Raw genomic sequence first — 19,168 nt, 5'->3', positions numbered from 1 at the left:
ATGTAAGAAGTTTGGGAGTCAGACGGTACAGGTATGGATATCCTGGGGGCCACAATGGGCTATAAGAGATTTCTGTTTGTAATGCATTGTATTCTCTGTCGTACATAAATAAATACTATATTTCTGCCCTTTGTTGCGTATTTGCATATTTGTATCATGATTTCCTTCATTCAGGTGCTGACTGAAACTTTTCAAACAAATATATGGCAACATTACTGCAAAACGTAAATATTAAACTAATTCCTAAATGAATTATAACTTATCATAGAAGGTGGTTACTGAATATCTCACGCGGCTAGGCACGCAAAAAGAAAGAAGATGCGTGGCCACTCGAAGGGTAAGAGAGAGCGAGTCGACGAGTGTGAAGCGACGGCATCGCCACGCTTCTCAGACTCGTCATAGTCGTTGATATACCAGGTGATCAAAAAGTCAGTATACATTTGAAAACTGAATAAATCACGGAATAATGAAGATAGAGAGGTACAAATTGACACATGTGCTTGGAATGACATGGGGTTTTATTAGAACCAAAAAAATACGAAAGCTCAAAAAATGTCCGACAGATGGCCCTTCATCTGATCAGAATAGCAATAATTAGCATAACAAAGTAAGACAAAGCAAAGATGATGTTCTTTACACGAAATGCTTAATATGTCCACGATCATTCCTCAACAATAGCTGTAGTCGAGGAATAATGTTGTGAACAGCACTGTAAAGCAAGTCCGAAGCTATGGTGAGGCATTGGCGTCGGATGTTGTCTTTCAACATCCCTAGAGATGTCGGTCGATAACAATACACCTGCGACTTCAGGTAACCCCAAAGCCAATAATCGCACGGACTGAGGTCTGGGGACCTGGGAGGCCAAGCATGACGATCGAGCGCCATCTATCGGACATTTTGTGAACTTTGTTTTTTTTTTCTCTCTAATAAAACCCCACGTCATTCCAAGCACGTGTGTCAATTTTTACCTCTCTATCTACATTATTCCGTGATATATTCAGTTTTCAAATTTATACTCACTTTTTGATCACCCAGTACAGTGGGAGTGAAGGAAGCCCGGTATCACTGATGTGACAGCGGCAAGTTGATTTGTGGGTATGCAACCCGAACATCAGACTCGTCCTCTCTCCGTTCATGATCTCTAGCGGACACACGCTTTTTCGAGGAACCACTGGCGAGCTCAGAGAAGGTGCGGACCAGTCAGGCAGCGCCCGACTGGAGACTGGAGTGCCAGAGGCACCGTGGCCACGGCGGCGGCGCTCCGCCGACCAGCTCCAGAGGACGCGGCGGCGCCAGGTCGGGGAGCTGTGACGTAGCGCGTCGGCGTCGCGTGGCTGGCGCAAGGCGGCGGCGTACGAAGTGGGGGCGGTGTAAACCAGAGCGACGGCCCAGGGGTGGGGGCGGCGGCTGTGGTGGCGGCAGGGAGGGGAGGGGAGAGGGGCACGTGACGTAGCCCGCCGCCGCTGGAGAGAGAGTACGGCGCGCACACGCGTCGCCGGTTCATTCGCGGGCCAGCAGTCATCAAGAGCAGAGGACACCCAGAAGCTAACGGACACCATGCCGGGACACCAAGTGCCACAGCGCGTCGCGGCCAACTCCACCAAGGCTCCAGAGGTGAGTGGTTCCCAGCACTTCTTTACTAAACTACTACACGGCTTTTGCCTATTTTTCTTTCCTTCAAAATAGCACCCGTTTATTCTGGAAGCTCGCTTTTTTTATGTAGTTGGCATGAAGCACAACAGTGGCGCAAATAATCCGCACACGTCTTACCCTAAATAAGTAGACAGCACGTAGTTGTCATAGCGAACCCGATGACATTTTCATAGTGCTGTGCTTCGCAGCTCCTCGACCTCATTCAGTTTCTGGTCGGGCGCTGCCTTGGCTTTTGGCAACCGTTGTCAGCCTCCAGGTACGGCCGTCTGGCACCGCAAGGTAGTTTGTGGGTCGATGCGATGCGGTCACTGACCACGGCAGACTCTCCCTGAGCGGGAAAAGAGAAGCGTTCACTCCACGTGCAGCCGAACATTTTCTACACTATGTGGTGCATAATCTGTTGGATTACTGTGTAAGTCTGCCCAGACTGTGCTGGGGTTGGTGCGGTTATCTGCCCGCAAGGATCACTCTATAAAAATAGTGGAAACGTCCGCGTGAAGTCAGGTAAAAAGACGCCGAACTGGTGTTTTAAGATTGGCAAGTAGCTTTCAAGAAAGACAAAAGTTAATTTTCCTGTTTTTCGATAAATATAAATATCTGGTAGCCTTTCATTGTGCCGACTGAACTACACCTCGAAAAACGAGGCAGAACTGCCTAAGGTGGGACATCGAGCTTATACAAAGAAGAGAACCGCGATTTGTCACCGGCTTGTTTGTTGCGCAGGAGAGTGTGACGGAAATGCTAAGAGCTCTCGACTGATAAACATTCGCTGAAAGACATCAACATTTAGCAAAAGTCTGCTTCGAAAATTCGTAGGAACCGGGATATTCTGCAGATGTTTGCAAATCGCTCCCGGACTGAACTCAACGGTAAAATTAGACGAATAACACTCCACACTGAGGCGTATAATCAGTGCGGCGTAGTCACTATTTCGATGAAGGATGAAGAAATCTTGATATGGGCTCCAACAAATACAGCTGCACACTTAAACGGTGCTTTTCGGAGTTTAGATGTACAATGTGTTGGACAATCAACTGAGACAATTTTCAAAGCAAATGAAGTTAATAATAATGTCATTGTACACCTTCCCAAGCTTTTTCCGTTAATTTATATATTTGTATCTGCATGTTTGTCTCTGAAATTTCTGTGAAGCTTTATTCTGTGTTGGCGCACATTTTAGTCGTCCCTCGAGTTGTCATGATAATGTGCAGATTATAGGCCTATAATGCTTGAAAAAGTTTATTAATTGTGCACCTCCTAAGAAATCCGAAAAGGGGTACTACGCCACACTTGAAGATGTAGCGGCGCGGAGTTTTCTACGCAACAGAAGGGTAAAAAAATGGCGGATATCTCAGCGCTCACGTCGTAACTCTTAACTTGGTCTCGTGACACTGCGAATGTGGCATTCTATCTTAATAACGCACAACTTTCTGTGGGATGGTCTGGCGTCTTGACTTACCATGGTGATTCACAAGGAAAAAAATAAAAATTGTTAACAGTCGGTCAGCTACGCTATCTCAATGAGACTACAACGATGGAGCGCCCCTTATCTGTCAGCAAATTTTGAGTTTCATTGGTCGCCTAATTGCATTTTCTCAACTGTTTCTCTCCCTGGGTAACACTGTGTGTGTCATGTATCGTTCCTTCACGTACCTGCAAAGCAACCTGGATCGGTTTGTCATCGTTTGCGTCAACAATAAATTGCGTTTCTTTTTTTTATTTTTGTATATTATTGCAACTAAAGACAGACTGGTTTCCACTCTTCTGTCTGCCTTCTCTCGAATCGTCCCGTGAATGCTACCTGAATGGTTGTGGATTCCGATGTCCTGTGTCTTGTTACGTAAATGGCGCCGTAGCCAAATGAGGGCCACGGACTTTGCGAAATAGTCGCTCGACTCGCAGACTGTTTCCGCATTCACTCCCCCTTCGCTCCATAATTTCGCTAGGTTTTCCAACCATTCAAAGTGCCCTATCTGTCGGAGAATGATTGCTTGTTCGTGACTGTTAACAGGGATATTACTGAAAATGAGAGACCACACTGAGCCTACATTAACGTTAATGGATGTGATGTGTTTTATTTTCATTTTTCGGAGCTTTTCATTCTAAGCGTTACATGAATGATAGTAGACACAGTCACTGCGTTGCCAGTGTCAGCTACAGCACACCTTAGAAAGGCCGAGTATGGGTAACTATAAGAGATGTAAGCTTTTTGGTTCATGTGTCCTGTTGATTTTTTAAAAAAAATTAAGCTTTCAAAACAAAAAGAAGTTGTAGTCAGTCAAGTACAGAAAAGTCTGTTAATCACGATCCTTATCACTGGAAGACTCAGTAGTTGCCGTCCGAGAGGTAGTATCGTTAAGGCAGTGATGTCTGACAAGCTGGAGAGGCGAGATTAAAATCGTACAGTGATTTATTCCATATTTCACCCAATTGACTAATAGGTCGATTATTTTTACAGATTACGTAAGTTGACGCTTCGCCTGTGGAGCTGCGGATGAACGAACGAGAGCTGCTAAATCTGCGACACACCGTTTCCCAACGTAGGCGTTACGTAAGAGCGACTCAATGATCATATGTCACAGTTCGGACCATAATTCTTACCATCTGGCGGTCACGTGCACTTGAAGTCAGCTGTGTCCCTTGATTCAGTTTCTATGTCTCATGATGTGGAGAGCAGGCTGCTGTAACTCACGACCTAACGTACATTCTGACATCGACGACTAACTTTTCTACTGGAATCTTGCAGGTTGGCTAGCCTACATGCGCGGATTATTTTTCACCCGAGAGAGATTTTCCGTGTAATAACTCTACATTTCGTGGTGCAACATAGTCATTGCGTGTGCATATGGATATATGCCACTGCCTAAGTGGGTTCGCTCTGATTAATCTGAGGGCGCGGGTGGGCGGCTTTTTTTACTGTGTGTGTGTGCAGCGCATCGCGCCGATAAGCAACTTTTACGATCGATCCACAGCCACCCATTGACTGGCGTACGTTCTCGATCCATTCAAGCAGATGCGACTACCGAGCAAAGTTGGCATCACTCGTTCGTTCTCCTCGACCAACAAATTAGACTCGTGTTCCAGAAAGGACTCTACCGTATTATCTCTAACTGCTCCAAGTTGTAATACACTGGTGTACAGAACGTAACGACAAAAGTAGCCTCCGCGAGATGTGTCACTGCCAAGTAACATAGTTAGATAAGACTTGGTCCGTACATAGAAAGAACTGGTATAGTGCAGCACAGAAGCTAACTGCAAGAAAAACGCAATGACAGGAACTGAAATGACACATTCATTCAAAGAAAATAATTCCAATGAAGTCTTTGTAATTCATGTTGGTTCCCTGGACATTACAAAAAGCGGGATGTGGTTCTTAATAACGCGTGTGGTCACCACAGAGTACAAAGATTGCTCTGCAACGTGGCCCCATGTCGCCCACAAGATTGATAAGGGTTTTTGTGTAGGGTTTCCCATTCGTCCACCAGAGCGGTTGACAACTAAATGGCTCTAAGCACTATGGGACTTAACACCTGAGGTTATCAGTCCCCTAGACTTAGAACTACGTAAACCTAACTAATCTAAGGACATCACACACACCCATGCCAGAGGCAGGATTCGAACCTGCGACCGTAGCAGGTTGACAACTGCTGGATGGTAGTCGATACATGTGGAAGTGCTACAGTACATCTCCCCAACGCATCCGACACGTTCTCGACGGGATTTAAGTATGGGTGACGGACAGACCATTGCAACCGCCCAGTATCCTCTCGTTTCTCGAGCTCCCCCAGCTGCGTTGTTTGATGCGGTTACGCACGAATTCAAGTCAGAATGCACCCCTGAAAAGGCACATGTGGGGAAGGAGTACTGTGAAACAATTACGTTGGCCGCGTAGTGTACCGTGCTCGAAAATTTGAAGGTCAGTACACACATACAACATTATGCCTCTCCTCAGCGTGACACCTGGACGATCAAATCGATCATATTCGACGATGCTCGACTTACCCTCATAGGGCGAGGAGTAGGAACACGTAATGCACCCAGGAACATTGCTGAAAGTGGTCGTTTTGGCGAGCCCGGTGTTATGGTATGGGGAGGTATAATGTTGTATGGGCATAATGACCTTCAAATCTGTGAAAAAGGTACACTCACCATCAATGTTATTGTGACACTACTCTTTTACCAAGTGCATCTTTTTCAGGGGTGCATTCTGCCCAGACTTCGCTTTCATGGATGACAATGCGCGAGCCGGCCGGGGTGGCCGAGTGATTCTAGGAGCTACAGTCTGGAACCGCGCGACCGCTACGGTCGTAGGTTCGAATCCTGCCTTGGGCATGGATGTGTGTGACGCTCTTAGGATAGTTAGATTTAAGTAGTTCTAAGTCTAGGGAACTCATGACCTCAGATGTTAAGTTCCATAGTATTTGGAGCCATTTTTTTAACAGTATCCACGGTACTGGGACCAGTTTATGTCTAATCTCATGGATCACCATATTTCCGCTTTTTGTATAGCATAGCGTCGCGTATTATTCATGGCAAAATTTGCTACATAAAGCCTCAAGTCGAGGAACACCGATTGTTTACTTTTACAATATAACACTGTAAACTGATGTGTATACATTGTTCCTTACATGCAGAAAGATATTTGGCCAGCGTGGCACTCGTTGACATGAATGAGCGACAAACATCCTAGAAACCTTGTCAAGCTCCATTGGCCGGCCTGTCCTGCGCAGATCTCACTGGAAAAACAAACTCGCGCAAAATTTCGTTGTTGATTGATGTTGTCGTACGTGGCACTACGTTGTTACATGATATGCACGCAAATTCACGACTAAATCGCGTTGTGTTATGTACAATCGACAGCGTTCCATTTGCCTTGGCTTTTTCCGCTGTTATTCTAATACGGGAATAAACTTGTTAATACTATGGGAATAAACTTGTTAATAGTTTGTAAATGTCAGCAACGTTAAGGAAACGCGGTGTCTTAAAAGTCATGTCATCGGAACTATATTTAGTTTCCTTGTTGCGTCCCCTGTCCAGTAAATGATTCAGCACGATAAAGTGTAATGATAAGTAGTGACAATTAGCACCGACGTTGGCTGTTGTTGTCACTTTGTTTTTTTTTTTTAAATGGTGCTTCATTTCTTCGCAGAGTGCGCGTCTAGTAAGTTGCCTCTTTCGCTCGTTTCCGCCGGAATCATCGAGAAACTATGCGAGGCGTAAAAGTCTGAATAAAAAAACAATATTGCCTCAAGGGTGGAGTCAGGGTCGTCGTGTAATGTGGCACGCTCTCGGGTGTCTGTTGCATCATACTCGCGGCTTCAAGTTGCGGAACCTGACACCCTCTACAGCTTGTCTGCATGTGCTATCGCGTGACAGGACTAACGGAGTCTCCTTCTTTACTCCGACACCGCCGACTTCTTACTACTCATTGACGAGGTGCCTATCATCTGACGTTGCAAAGTCGGACCAATTATGGACACGGGCTGTATGTGAAAGTCGTGTCCATCAGGACGATTTTCTCGTCTCATGCTTATTCCGCAGGATTCCTTTATCTTCTCTGCATTGACAAAAAGTTAAATCGTTTGACTTACACGAAGGTGGTTTGGTAAGTCTGGTAAAAAAGCAGTAAAAATGTTTGTTTCGTAAACAACGCACCTTACTTCTCAACATAGCCTCCTTTCAGGGATTTACACTTGGTTCAGCGATCCTCCAAACTTCTCATCCCACCGGGAAAATAGGTTCTGTCAAACTATGCAAAATGCTCGTTGACTGCAACTATCACTTGCTTATTTGATGACACTTTCTTCCCAACAAGCCAAGGTTTTGGATTTGGGAACAGGAAGAAGTCACTTTGGGCTATGTCTGGTGAATATGGTGGATGAGGAAGCGATTGATGCACCTTAGCTGATGCTTGAGATGGTACATTATCCTATTTTGCGTGCCAACCTTGATCTTTTTCCAGCCAACGGAAGTTTCAAACTATCCAACACTGAAGTATAATGGGGTCCAGTTATGGTTCCGCTTTTCTCCAAGTAATCTATGGGAATTATTCCTTGGGGGGAAAAAAATGGTGGCCTTCGCCATCGCCGAACCAGTTTAAAGCCATATTGACTGTTTGTGGACCGTAACTTCCATAAATATGAAAATGTTTTACAAATACCGCTACCAGTCACAAACTTTGTTGACTGCTTAAATAATTTAATTAGCAATATGTACCCAGGTAAGACCTCATCATCAGCCTATGGTGGCAGTACATAAAACGTTTAACTCAAGTTCACATAGATATTAAAGTTTGTGAAATTTTGGTATGTGCTGTGGTTATCTTTGATCTTATTGCGTGGCAGTCTTCTAGAAGTTTGTGAACAATGGCCCGCAGGTTTAAAAGAGCAATACAAATAGACCTACCTCGACACATCGTAGGAAGTCTACCACGTCACAAGAACAAGGATGAGCACAGGACATACCGAGACTATACAGAAAGGGATTTATATATCTATAGCAAGTGTATATATATAGAGAGCAGAATCTTAAGGAAATATAGCTCACCCATGAAACAAGTGGCTTACAAGGCGTTTGTTCAACTGACTCTTGAGTATTATTCATCAATCTGGGACCCTTAATATGTAGGACTAATAGAGGAGATACAGAAGATCCAACGAAGAGCGGCACGTTTCGTCACGGGATCGTCCTTAATCGGCGCAGAGAACGTTACAGAGACGCCCAACAAATTCCAGTGGCAGACGCTACAAGAGAGGTGTTGTGCATCACGGAGAAGTTTACTAACCAAATTTCGACAGAGTACTTTCCGGGAAGAGTCGGACAGCTTATTACTTCCTTCCACCTGCTAGTACAGAGGCTTACCAACAATCGTCCTTCCCACGCACCATTCGCAAGTGGAACCCTGAAAGGGGGGGGGGGGGGGGTTCAGTTAGTGGTACCAGAAGTACCCTCCTCCATACACCGTCAGGCGGCTTGCGGAGAACTGATGTAGATGTAGACGTGCACTTGTGTTAATTTTTTTTTTTTTTTTTTTTTTTTTTTCCTGCCACTGTAGACTGATGATGTCTAATCTCGAAACATGTTGCTAATTAAATAAATCGATCAACAAACGTTTCATATTTGCACAATATTATTGCACTTTTTTTATGAGCCGTCTAAGAAGACCATCAAAATATTATTGTACAGTAATATCGACCGTCTAGTGGCCGCATAAGATAGTGTAGACAGCCGCAGTGCGGCGGAGTTGATAGAAGTCGGGCCCATTCAGGAATTCGTTGCTGGTAAATGGACTATCGGAAATCCCCCTCCCCCTCCCCTCCTCCCGCCACTCCGCTACCCCTACACACACGCCAGTGGCGCTGGCGCCATTTATGAGCGGAAGGACAGGCCGCGTCTTGTCTGCGGCCGCCCGACCCGGCCCGCGTTCTTCCGGCTGGCTGCTATTGTGCGGTGGTCCGCCCTTTTTCCGCGCCGCCACTACCTGCACCTGCATTCTGCAGTGAAAGCGGCCAAGCTGGGCTGGGCCGGCCATTGTCCGACAGCGAGCCGCGCCCTGTCTGCTGACGCTGCTGTTCCTGGCGCCAAAATGCACACGTCGCAAGTGCCGCGCCAATACGTTGCATCTACACCGTCGATCACTGAAAGAATGTAAATATGTACTCAACAAGAGGCCGCACGGTGTCTGATGATGGGTACATATTGTACTGTTGTCACTTTAACCCATTTCTAATCTCTTCGGGGATGCTGTTAACATACGTACCTCCGTGATCCTAGGCTTTAAATGTAAAGAAATGTTCAGATTTTCAGCCGAATTTCTGCTACTAATCACTTCGTGGTGACTAGTTTCTAACTCCACTGTTTTCAGATTTGCGCTCATCATCAGTTACATTTACTTTGAACAATCATAATTTTAAAATAATAAAACACTCACAACTAAAAAGAAATCTGTGTTCGCCTGATAGCCAAATACTCTGTACTGCCGTCCAATTATAGAATTTACAGTAAGAGAACAAATATAAATACGTTCAACCTTTCGTTGTTAAGGCATTTTGGGAGATATTTGTGTCAGTTGCGTATAAAACGTGTCAAGCTTTCTTTTTTGCGTGGTACCATAGGCACTGAAAGATTTATATTTTATGATTAAAAGTCCGCGGACTGGCTGTTTTTCGGTTTATACACTGTGTCCAGTTCTGTCAGAGACAGCAAAGGACCTGGAAGAGCAGTTGAATCGAATGGACAGTGTCTTGAAAGGAGGATATAAGATGAACATCAACAAAAGCAAAGCCGGCCGGTGTGGCCGAGCGGTTCTAGGCGCTTCAGTCTGGAACCGCACGACCGCTACGGTCGCAGGTTCGAATCCTGCCTCGGGCATGGATGTGTGTGATGTCCTTAGGTTTAAGTAGTTCTAAGTTCTAGGGAACTGATGACCTCCGATGTTAAGTCCCATAGTGCTCAGAGCCATTTTTCAGCCAACAAAAGCAAAACGAGGATAATGGAATGTAGTCGAATTAAGTTGGGCGATGATGAGGGAATTAGATTAGCAAATGAGACAATTAAAGTATTAAAGGAGTTTTACTGTTTGGGGAGCAAAATAACTGATGATGGTCGAAGTAGAGAGGACATAAAATATAGACTGGCAATGGCAAGGAAAGCGTTTCTGAAGAAGAGAAATTTGTTAACATCGAGTGTAGATTTGAGTGTTAGGAAGTCGTTTCTGAAAGTATTTGTATGGAGTGTAGCCATGTATGGAAGTGAAGCGTGGACGATAAATAGTTTGGACAAGAAGAGAATAGAAGCTTTCGAAATGTGGTGCTACAGAAGAATGCTGAAGATTAGATGGGTAGATCACATAACTAATAAGGAGGTATTGACTAGAATTGGGGAGAAGAGAAATTTGTGGGACAACGTGACTAGAAGAAGGGATCGGTTTGTGGGACACGTTCTGAGGCATCAAGGGATCATCAATTTAGTATTGGAGGGCAGTGTGGAGTTCCAGCAGGAGTAGTCAATATGCAGGAATATCAGAAGAACGATCATTCGAAACAAAAAGACTAATAAACATTGGCTCTAAAATACACATCTTACGAGCTGTCAGCTCTTCTTCATCTTCGATAGTGTGAAACCAATCCCTTGTACAGCAAGCTCCTTGCTTTCCACATTCTGAAAGGTGGCAGCATGCACCAAAACAATAAATAAGTCCAGTAATCATGGTCCGTTAAACTGCACACCTTAAGAGTTACGAGCATTTTTTTCAGCTTCACTACTGTTTAATACATAGCTTCTATTCAACAAGTGTTCGTAGCTCCTAAGGTATGTGTTTAAACGCATCTTTACTTGATAGTTTTCCTTGTTTTGGTCCATCCTCCAAAATATGAAAAGCAAAATCCTTGTAGTAGAAGAGATTTGTTTCATAGTATCAAAGATAAAGACCTGCTCATAGCTCTTAATGTATCCATTCTAGAGGCTATGTTTACCAGACTTCTTTGCTTCGAATGATCGTTCCTGTCATATCCCTGAATATTGACCGTAAGTCTTGGTACACACTGCATTGCTGTAACGTATTTCAGAGCAGGAGCTTTCACTCCGGAAATAAAACTGAAATACAGTCAGTTGACGGACATTTATTCATAAAATATGTATCCCTCACTGCCTCCGTGCGCCACTTGGAAACATTATAGATTCATTAAAATTTGTGTCGCCTGGTCGGGTGATTAAGACAAAAGTAACCGTTAGTAATTACGCTGGAGTTACCTCTTCGAAATACGTACCGGAAGCAAAAACTGAAAACGGTCAATGGACATTTATTCATAAACAATGTGTGTCAGTCAATTAGTTCCCATCTCACCATGGCAAGTTGTACCTCTCCATAACTTAATTTTAGCCCTGAAAGTCTCATCCTCGAGCGTCCTTTTTATTGCCTAAAATCCCATGTTCCTGAATTTGTGAGAAAAGTATCGCTTCTAAAGAAATTTTCTATAATTTCCAGCTTCCTTGTTCCTGTTTACCTAATCAAACGTAGTGCTCCTCTGGTTCCAGTAGTGGTCCTGGATTCGTTTTTCCTTCCGTTCAGCTCGCTGTGGGCATATCCATATTCCAACTGCCTTCACTCGGGTCTTCTCTTGTTTCTACAGAGTCCAGCTTTCACACCCACAGAGATGTCTCTCCACATGAACAATTTTGAGAAGAATTTCTCCATTCCTACATAGATGTGTCTACTTATAAGAATTATTATCATAAACAAAAGTCTTTGATTTTCCTAGACCAATCATTATATCCGCTGCTATCGAACATCTAGTATCTTCTCATAATTATTCTGCCGAGAAGGCAAAACTGCTAAACCTGAGACTGATTTTAGTGACACCAGTCCTCATTTCCATGTAGGTCTTTTTAACTATTTCCTTATTCCCATTAATGCCGATTTTCTTCTTATTTATTTCTAGATTCCTGTTTATTAATACAACATTTTGTTGAATGTCTTTCTGAATCTGGAAAATTCATTGCGGTAAAATCGATGCGGTGCTTCACTACTGAATTTAATTCGTTTTCTGTATGCCCAGCTCTTCAGAGGTGGTTCGGGACCTTGGGTGTTCAGTACAGAATATCAAATCAAGTAACTTTCAGGCGTCTAAATTTCCGAACTGTTATTTTATTGGGCTACCAGTTTCGGTGCTATATTATGCCATCTTCAAGCCTCCTGGCTGACGTGTAGGAAGATTCCAACCTGGGTTCCGATCAAAATAGAGGCCAGCATTCAAAGGCTGATGTCTGTAGATTTTTGAGACAGCGATCACTTCAAACATCAGCTGCCGATTCTTCATTTGGAGGAATCATAAGATGTGGCATTTCTAGGAAAGGTCGCGTCAGAAAGGGCCTTCTGCGATGCACCAAGCCAATTAAAATGCGGGACATCTGACAGATTCTGAATGAAATCTTCCATATCCTCTGGGCAAAACGCAACGCTCTTCCGTGTCTACCGGAATGTATCACCGTTGGAAGATCGCAAGGAAATACAGAAAGACTAGGGCACAATTTCCACTAGGTACAATGAATGGCAGCTCTGTTCTAATGTGGGTAAATGAAAGATAATGCCTACGACAAGGAGAAAGAAACCAGTGTTATCCGATTACAGGGCTAGTGGCGAACATATTGAGCACGTCGCATCGTACAATTATTTAGAGGTAATAGCAAGAAGCAACATGAAATGGGACGATCTCGTAAAATCAGTATCAGGGAATTTCGTTGGAAGACTCAGGTTTGTTGGAGGATTCTGTAAAAACGCAATTTATCTGTAAAGTAAATCGCATAAGAGGCGGTAATGCGACTGTTTCTGGAGCAATGTCCTAGCATCTACAGTCCTTATTAAGTGGGCGCGGGAACAGACATCGAACTAACGGGGATCCTAAGAAGAAGGACGGCGTAGTTCTCGCGAAACCTGGATTGGAAAAGCCTGTGTGAATATTGGGCTGTCACCATCGAACATGTCGTGAAAGGAACATGGGAATAAGGTAACAGAAATTAGGGCGTACGGTAGCCGTTTTACTCTCGCTCAATACGCGCATAGAATAGGGCAGACAAAGGATAATCTGGTACGAAGTACTTCTCACCGAGCACTGTTCAGTACCTTTCTGACTATATAATTAGATGTAGATGGACACGCCCATCCAAAACTTTCAGTGTCTGTGGCCTCTGCACGAAATACCGTTACGGCAGGGTCAGCAGTGTGGCGCAGGTAGCAAGAAGCCTGTGTGGGAGACCTAGGACTAACGGGAGCCGCAAGGGCGACCTTCTGCCACGGCTGCACAAGGACAGAGCACTGTGGCACCTCACCGTCCACAGTGCAGTTTTTGCCGCTGGTGCGACAAGCGAGATCCTGTACTGCCGAGGAGGCCGCAGTGCACTGGTCGTAGCTGGGTCCACGACGCCGCTGACTGGCTGATGAGTTACGGGGGCGGCGGCGGAGATTATTAACGTGTCACCAACGTGATCATAGAGCAGTTGCTCATCTGAACAAAGATGCAGGAATCGTGGCCTGGAAATGATTAATGGTAACCACGGAAGACCTAATAATACCAGACGGAGATTTAAACTCCGCTCCCTTCATATTCAATGCCACCTTCCAAATCCACGTGCCACTGAAATTATTGCATGAAGGTTTCTACACAGACAATAGATTACAGCAACAAGTCATTGTGGTGTTACACGTCTACTGCGCAATCAAGATTTTCAAGGCAACAGAAAACTAACATTAAGCACTGTACTTGGGAGGGAAGAGTGGACTAGTGTTCAGTATCAAGATCACATGACATTAAGCTTCAGTTAAAGTAAAAGGTAAAGAAAAGTAACAAATGAAGGATGAGCGGGCCAGAGAAATGTTAACAATGAGCAGCAACACTAGGGTTTGACGTAGCATCTCGCTGTGCTGTGCCGACGGCGGATGGCAGTTGTCCACAAGGCCTCCTGTGATGGGCACTGCATACGCAGATGAATCATGTTGATTGCTCCGGGACACCAACGAAAGGGAGGCTGTGTGACAGGCTATGTGTCCCTGTTCGATCCTGTTTAAAAATATGGTCCATGAAAGAAACAACAGACTGGCAGGGTAGATACTAGTTCCTATTGGACCCCAAACGGCCTTTCCTACAGAACGGTATATCTCTAACCAGAGAGTTCTGAGGGAACTACGTAGATCTGTTGAGGAGCCGTTACCTTGCTGATCCTAACCGACAGCTACCTTCCAGGAATGTATACCTACTCTCCTTGCGTCCTTCTTCAAACCAAGGACCTCCTCTGACGGTCAACGACATGTGGTGACCACCAATAACTACTGTTTGGAAGGCATTGCCCTAAAATCAGCGTGGCCCAAAATTGCTCCTGTACGGAGGGAATACTGTTAAGTATTTTCCGTCTCGCTCTCGTCTCGGGGGCACACAGACAACCAGCAAACAGGGCTTTTTATTTTAATTTATGGCTTCACTCCCTTGCAAAATAAATGTGATATCACTTAACCATTACCATATCTTCGATAGCGTGGATACAGACGCCAAACATCCTCTGAATCCCATAAACTGGAGGGTTCGCTCGTCTGCTATGCTGAGATCGAGTGTTTTTGGACCTTGTTTTATTCGGCCAGTGAGTTGTTCCAGCATTCTGGTTGCCCTACATGGACTGTAGTGATCGTACAGCAAGATCACGCGAAAAATGGTACAATTTTCACGATGGCTCTCGAAAAAGCGTGTTCAATCCACTCTCGACACGCCTACACTACAGAGATTTGGAGTCAGTTCTTTCATCGTAAATATGCTAACTCCCTTTCACTCCCTTGCCTCGGAAACTAATGGTCATCCACTTTTGTATTTACATGGCGTTACTTCCTCTGACCTGGACCTAGAGGGAGGCCGGCCGAAGTGGCCGTGCGGTTAAAGGCGCTGCAGTCTGGAACCGCAAGACCGCTACGGTCGCAGGTTCGAATCCTGCCTCGGGCATGGATGTTTGTGATGTCCTTAGGTTTAACTAGTTCTAAGTTCTAGGGGACTAATGACCTCAGCAGTTGAGTCCCATAGTGCTCAGAGCCATTTGAACCATTTTCTGGACCTAGAGATATACTCGCAAGAGACTTCGTTTTTAACAAATCATTTGCAGCTGCCAGTCGCGTGAAAAACAACACCATACATACCGGACCTTGGCATACCATGTTCGGTACTCGCTAGCAGTGAAGACAAAATTTAAAAAATTAAATATATGAACACAGACTTATTCACGTGGTGTCATTACCGGTTCGTGTTTGAATTATTAGCAACTCGTTAAATGTTTCGTTTAAAAAGAAAGAAAAAGAAAAAGGGGAGTTAGCAAAACGATATGAAATTATATTACTTACCCATAATTGTGCAAAAATTTGGTTTGATACGTGATCTAGTTTTCTAGTATGTTAACATCCTTCATTTTCTTTCTTTTGAAGCATATCATGTGACGATGGCTTGGTAATACGTCGAAAACGGTAACAGTAAAGATAGCAGTTGAGTGACATACGTGTAAAACTGAAACACATGAGAAAAAAATTAAATGTATAAGAATAGAAACGCAGCAGCAAGTGTTTTGCTGTTAAGATCAGGGTTTAACGTCCCGTCACAGTTTTAAATGCGAACATTTTAGATTAAGCTTTACGTGAATTATTGACGTTAAATGAAACAACAAATTTGCTGTTACGAGTCACTGTTCATTTATCTCCACGACGCATTTCAAAGGTTTAAAGCTCCCTCATCCGGTGGATTTACATTTGTTAGTATGAAATGTGTATGTGTTGTGTTACGATATTTTGGAAGACCTTACGGCTCCGTCTACAGATACGTTCTGCCGGCCGGTGTGGCCGAGCGGTTCTAGGCGCTTCAGTCTGGAACGGCGCGACCGCTACCGTCGCAGGTTCGAATCCTGCCTCGGGCATGGATGTGTGTGATGTCCTTAGGTTAGTTAGGTTTAAGTAGTTCTAAGTTCTAGGGGACTGATGACCTTAGAAGTTAAGTCCCATAGTGCTCAGAGCCATTTGAACAGATACGTTCTGTTGTCAAAATAATCCAAAACCATGTTCTGAAATAGTGGTTTGTTTCTCCACTAGAAAGTGTCATAGGTTCTTCCAAAAAAAGTAACACACACACGTGTCATACTAACAAATGTAAATCCACCTTTGAATCGCGTCGTTGAGATAAATAAACAGTAACTGGTAACAGTAAACTTGTTGTTTCATTAAGTCCCGTTAGAGATTAGTGACATTTGTCAAGAGTTACGTTCTGTGAAGGTAGCCTCTGATATTGCGCCTCGGTAGTGCAACGGACGCGGATGGGTGAATGTGAGGAGACTACCTGCGTTGTAGACAGTCAGCTTAACCGTAAGCGAAACGAACAAGCAGTGGAGCGTACCGGGCAGGAAGCAGCAACCGCGGGAGGGCCGTATAGTACGGCGCCGACCTGCTCGTTCCGCTGCTAGCTGCCTGCTGACGTTCCAGAGGAGGTGCCTCCCGCCTCCTGCAGCCGCACAGTTCGCGAAAGCTAATTCCGTCACGCCGCTTTGAAAATAACTCGGCTGCCGGCCTTTTCGGCGCCGGCGCCGCCGTCGTCACCGGAGGCTCGTTCTGCAAGTCCGCGGAGCTGCTATGTCCGCTAGCCGCTAACAGCAGTGACAACAGGGCAACCGTGTCTGCTAGCGGCTTGGCTCTTCTGAAGGCGCGACTGCGTCTGACGCCATGTTGGTTGCCATTGGGAAGAAGGGAAGCGGCACATTAGTTGAGGGGTTGAATTCTCAACCTCTTCTGAGATAACAAGTGGGTGGTTACTGGAAGCTGATTTATAACTGAGGTTGCCTACCTTCCACGGTTTCCTCGATGATGTATTGTTGTGAATTCGATGTGAGGACGCTGTTCGATGGGTAACACACCCGAGATTCGTCGATGATCAAAAGCTGCTCGACTGCGGTGCATTTTACTACACTGACAAGATACACCTTCTACTTTTGTCTGCCATATTTTCCGTGGAACGGTGCGTTCTCAAATCTGATTATTTCCTCTTGTTTCGAAAACGAAAGGAGGAAGATTACGGTTTATCATCCCGTCGATGACGACATAGTTAGAGACGGAGCACAAGGTCGGAAACGGGATGAGAACCGGCCGTGCCCTCTCAGAGGAACCACACCGGCATTTGCATGTAAGGAATTAAGAAAAGGAAAATCTGGAGGGCCGGGCGGGGTTTGAACAGCCGTGCACCCTAATACAGCCCTTGTTTGATATAGTACACCAGACCTACCTTTAACTTCTGGTTACTCCTTACTGACAATGAAAATTCTGTAGTACGAAATTAGTGAACTCACACGGGATACGAAGCTCTACAGGTTGTAAACAAGCCGTATATCGGCCAACTTCCACTGAGTAATTTGTTCTGGCACAGTAAAATGCCTTAGCCAGGTTTGAAGAACGGCTGTTTTTGTCATCGCAGTAGGTTTTGATCAAACACAATAATATATTTACAATCGTTTGATGTTCCACCTAACCAAATCTTTCAATTGCCTTTCATATTTCTGCTTTTTGTTCCTGTAAGGCCGGCCGGAGTGGCCGAGCGGTTCTAGGCGCTTCAGTCTGGAACCGCGCGACCGCTACGGTCGCATGTTTGAATCCTGCCTCGGGCATGGATGTTTGTGATGTCCTTTTGTTAGCTAGGCTTAATTAGTTCTAAGTTCTAGGTGACTGATGACCTCAGAAGTTAAGTCCCATAGTGCTCAGTGCCATTTTTGTTCCTGTAGGTCTTGAAAATAGTTTTCCAAACTTAAATTCGATACAGGCTATCACTGCCACTGTAAGTAGTTGACATAATATTCGTACACAATCTACGTATTTTACAGCGAAATCACCGAACTAAGCCCATTTTTCTAGAAACAGCTTTCTAAACTAATTTCCTACTATTTCAAAAGTAACCGATGCATGTGTACACTTTTCTAGGCAATAAGTAACTAATCGCTGAAGCCAGAAGAGTAGGTACTGAAACGTGACAGAAAAAAAACACTGAAGGGAATAATTGTGTCACAGTGATTCTTTCCTCTTGTAGAATTAAAAAATAGAAGAAAATGATCTATAATTTAAAAATGAAAGTGAAGCACAAATGGAACTGAGGATCATTTAATGATAGCGTTTGGCGTGAGTCAAAAATCGGACAAAATTTGTCCATGAAATACACTGTATGTCGTAGATTCTTACTTTAGCAAACTATGTGCCTCCGTTTTCTCTTTACATTAGTTTTCGAAGTGCAATACGGTCTAAAATTTCATCACAAGCTTCTAACAGAAGTTTTGAGCCATGTGAGGAACCAGAAAACACTAGAGTAAAAAAAAAAGAGAGAGAGAGAGAGAGAGAAAACCTCATACATAGATTCTGACCTGACAGAATCGTTTCCAATATGATACAGAGCTGACTTAAGCGGGCTGGACATGTACTGAGGTTGCCATGAGATTGATACCAGTCAGAGGTTGTGTAGCCGACTGCACGAGACGAGTGAGGCCTCAAATGAAATGAAAAGATAAAATCGGCGGAGGTATTGCTGAGCAGTGTATCTGCCCGAATAACAGTGGGCGTTAACGCGTCGCTTCCAAGATTCGGGGTGGCGAGCCTGTCCCAGATCAAATTGGCCTCGCGGGTTAACAGCGAGGGCTGGTGATCCTGCCAACCTGCATGTGTTTTTTAGGCAATTTCCCACACCCATCCAGGCAAACACCGGGTTGCTACCTACGTCCCGCTCCAGATACGTGCTATGCATACTTTTCGAAAAACTTTCTCACGCTTGAACACGATATTTATTCCAGACGCACACAGAGATGGTACACAGATTCCGTCCCCGGGGGAACGGTAGCCAGCCATCCACTGTCATTAACATTGCCACAACCAATGTTATTATGCCGACGCCGTAGAGAAACGGGAAAGGGCTACGAAGGGAGGCGAAAACTGACTAGGCACGAACAGCCATCGACAGGGAAACACGGCGGG

The 19,168-nt window shown here is 44.7% G+C and overlaps 1 protein-coding gene across 1 annotated transcript in view; it reads left to right on the top strand.

Annotated features, from left to right (window-relative positions):
* Positions 1-1,503: 1,503 nt before the first annotated feature.
* Positions 1,504-19,168, top strand: part of LOC124612318 (proton-coupled amino acid transporter-like protein pathetic) — a 112,167-nt gene continuing 94,502 nt past the window's right edge. Inside the window, exon 1 of the mRNA XM_047140448.1 lies at positions 1,504-1,614. Coding sequence (XP_046996404.1) covers positions 1,558-1,614 — 57 coding nt within the window. The 5' untranslated portion in view covers positions 1,504-1,557. The remainder of the gene's footprint in view (positions 1,615-19,168) is intronic.

The sequence above is a fragment of the Schistocerca americana genome, chromosome 4 (assembly GCF_021461395.2).
Source record: "Schistocerca americana isolate TAMUIC-IGC-003095 chromosome 4, iqSchAmer2.1, whole genome shotgun sequence".
Taxonomy (NCBI): Eukaryota; Metazoa; Arthropoda; class Insecta; order Orthoptera; family Acrididae; genus Schistocerca; species Schistocerca americana.
The sequence above is the reverse complement of the archived record's forward strand: the minus strand, read 5'-3'. Positions and strand labels throughout refer to the sequence as shown.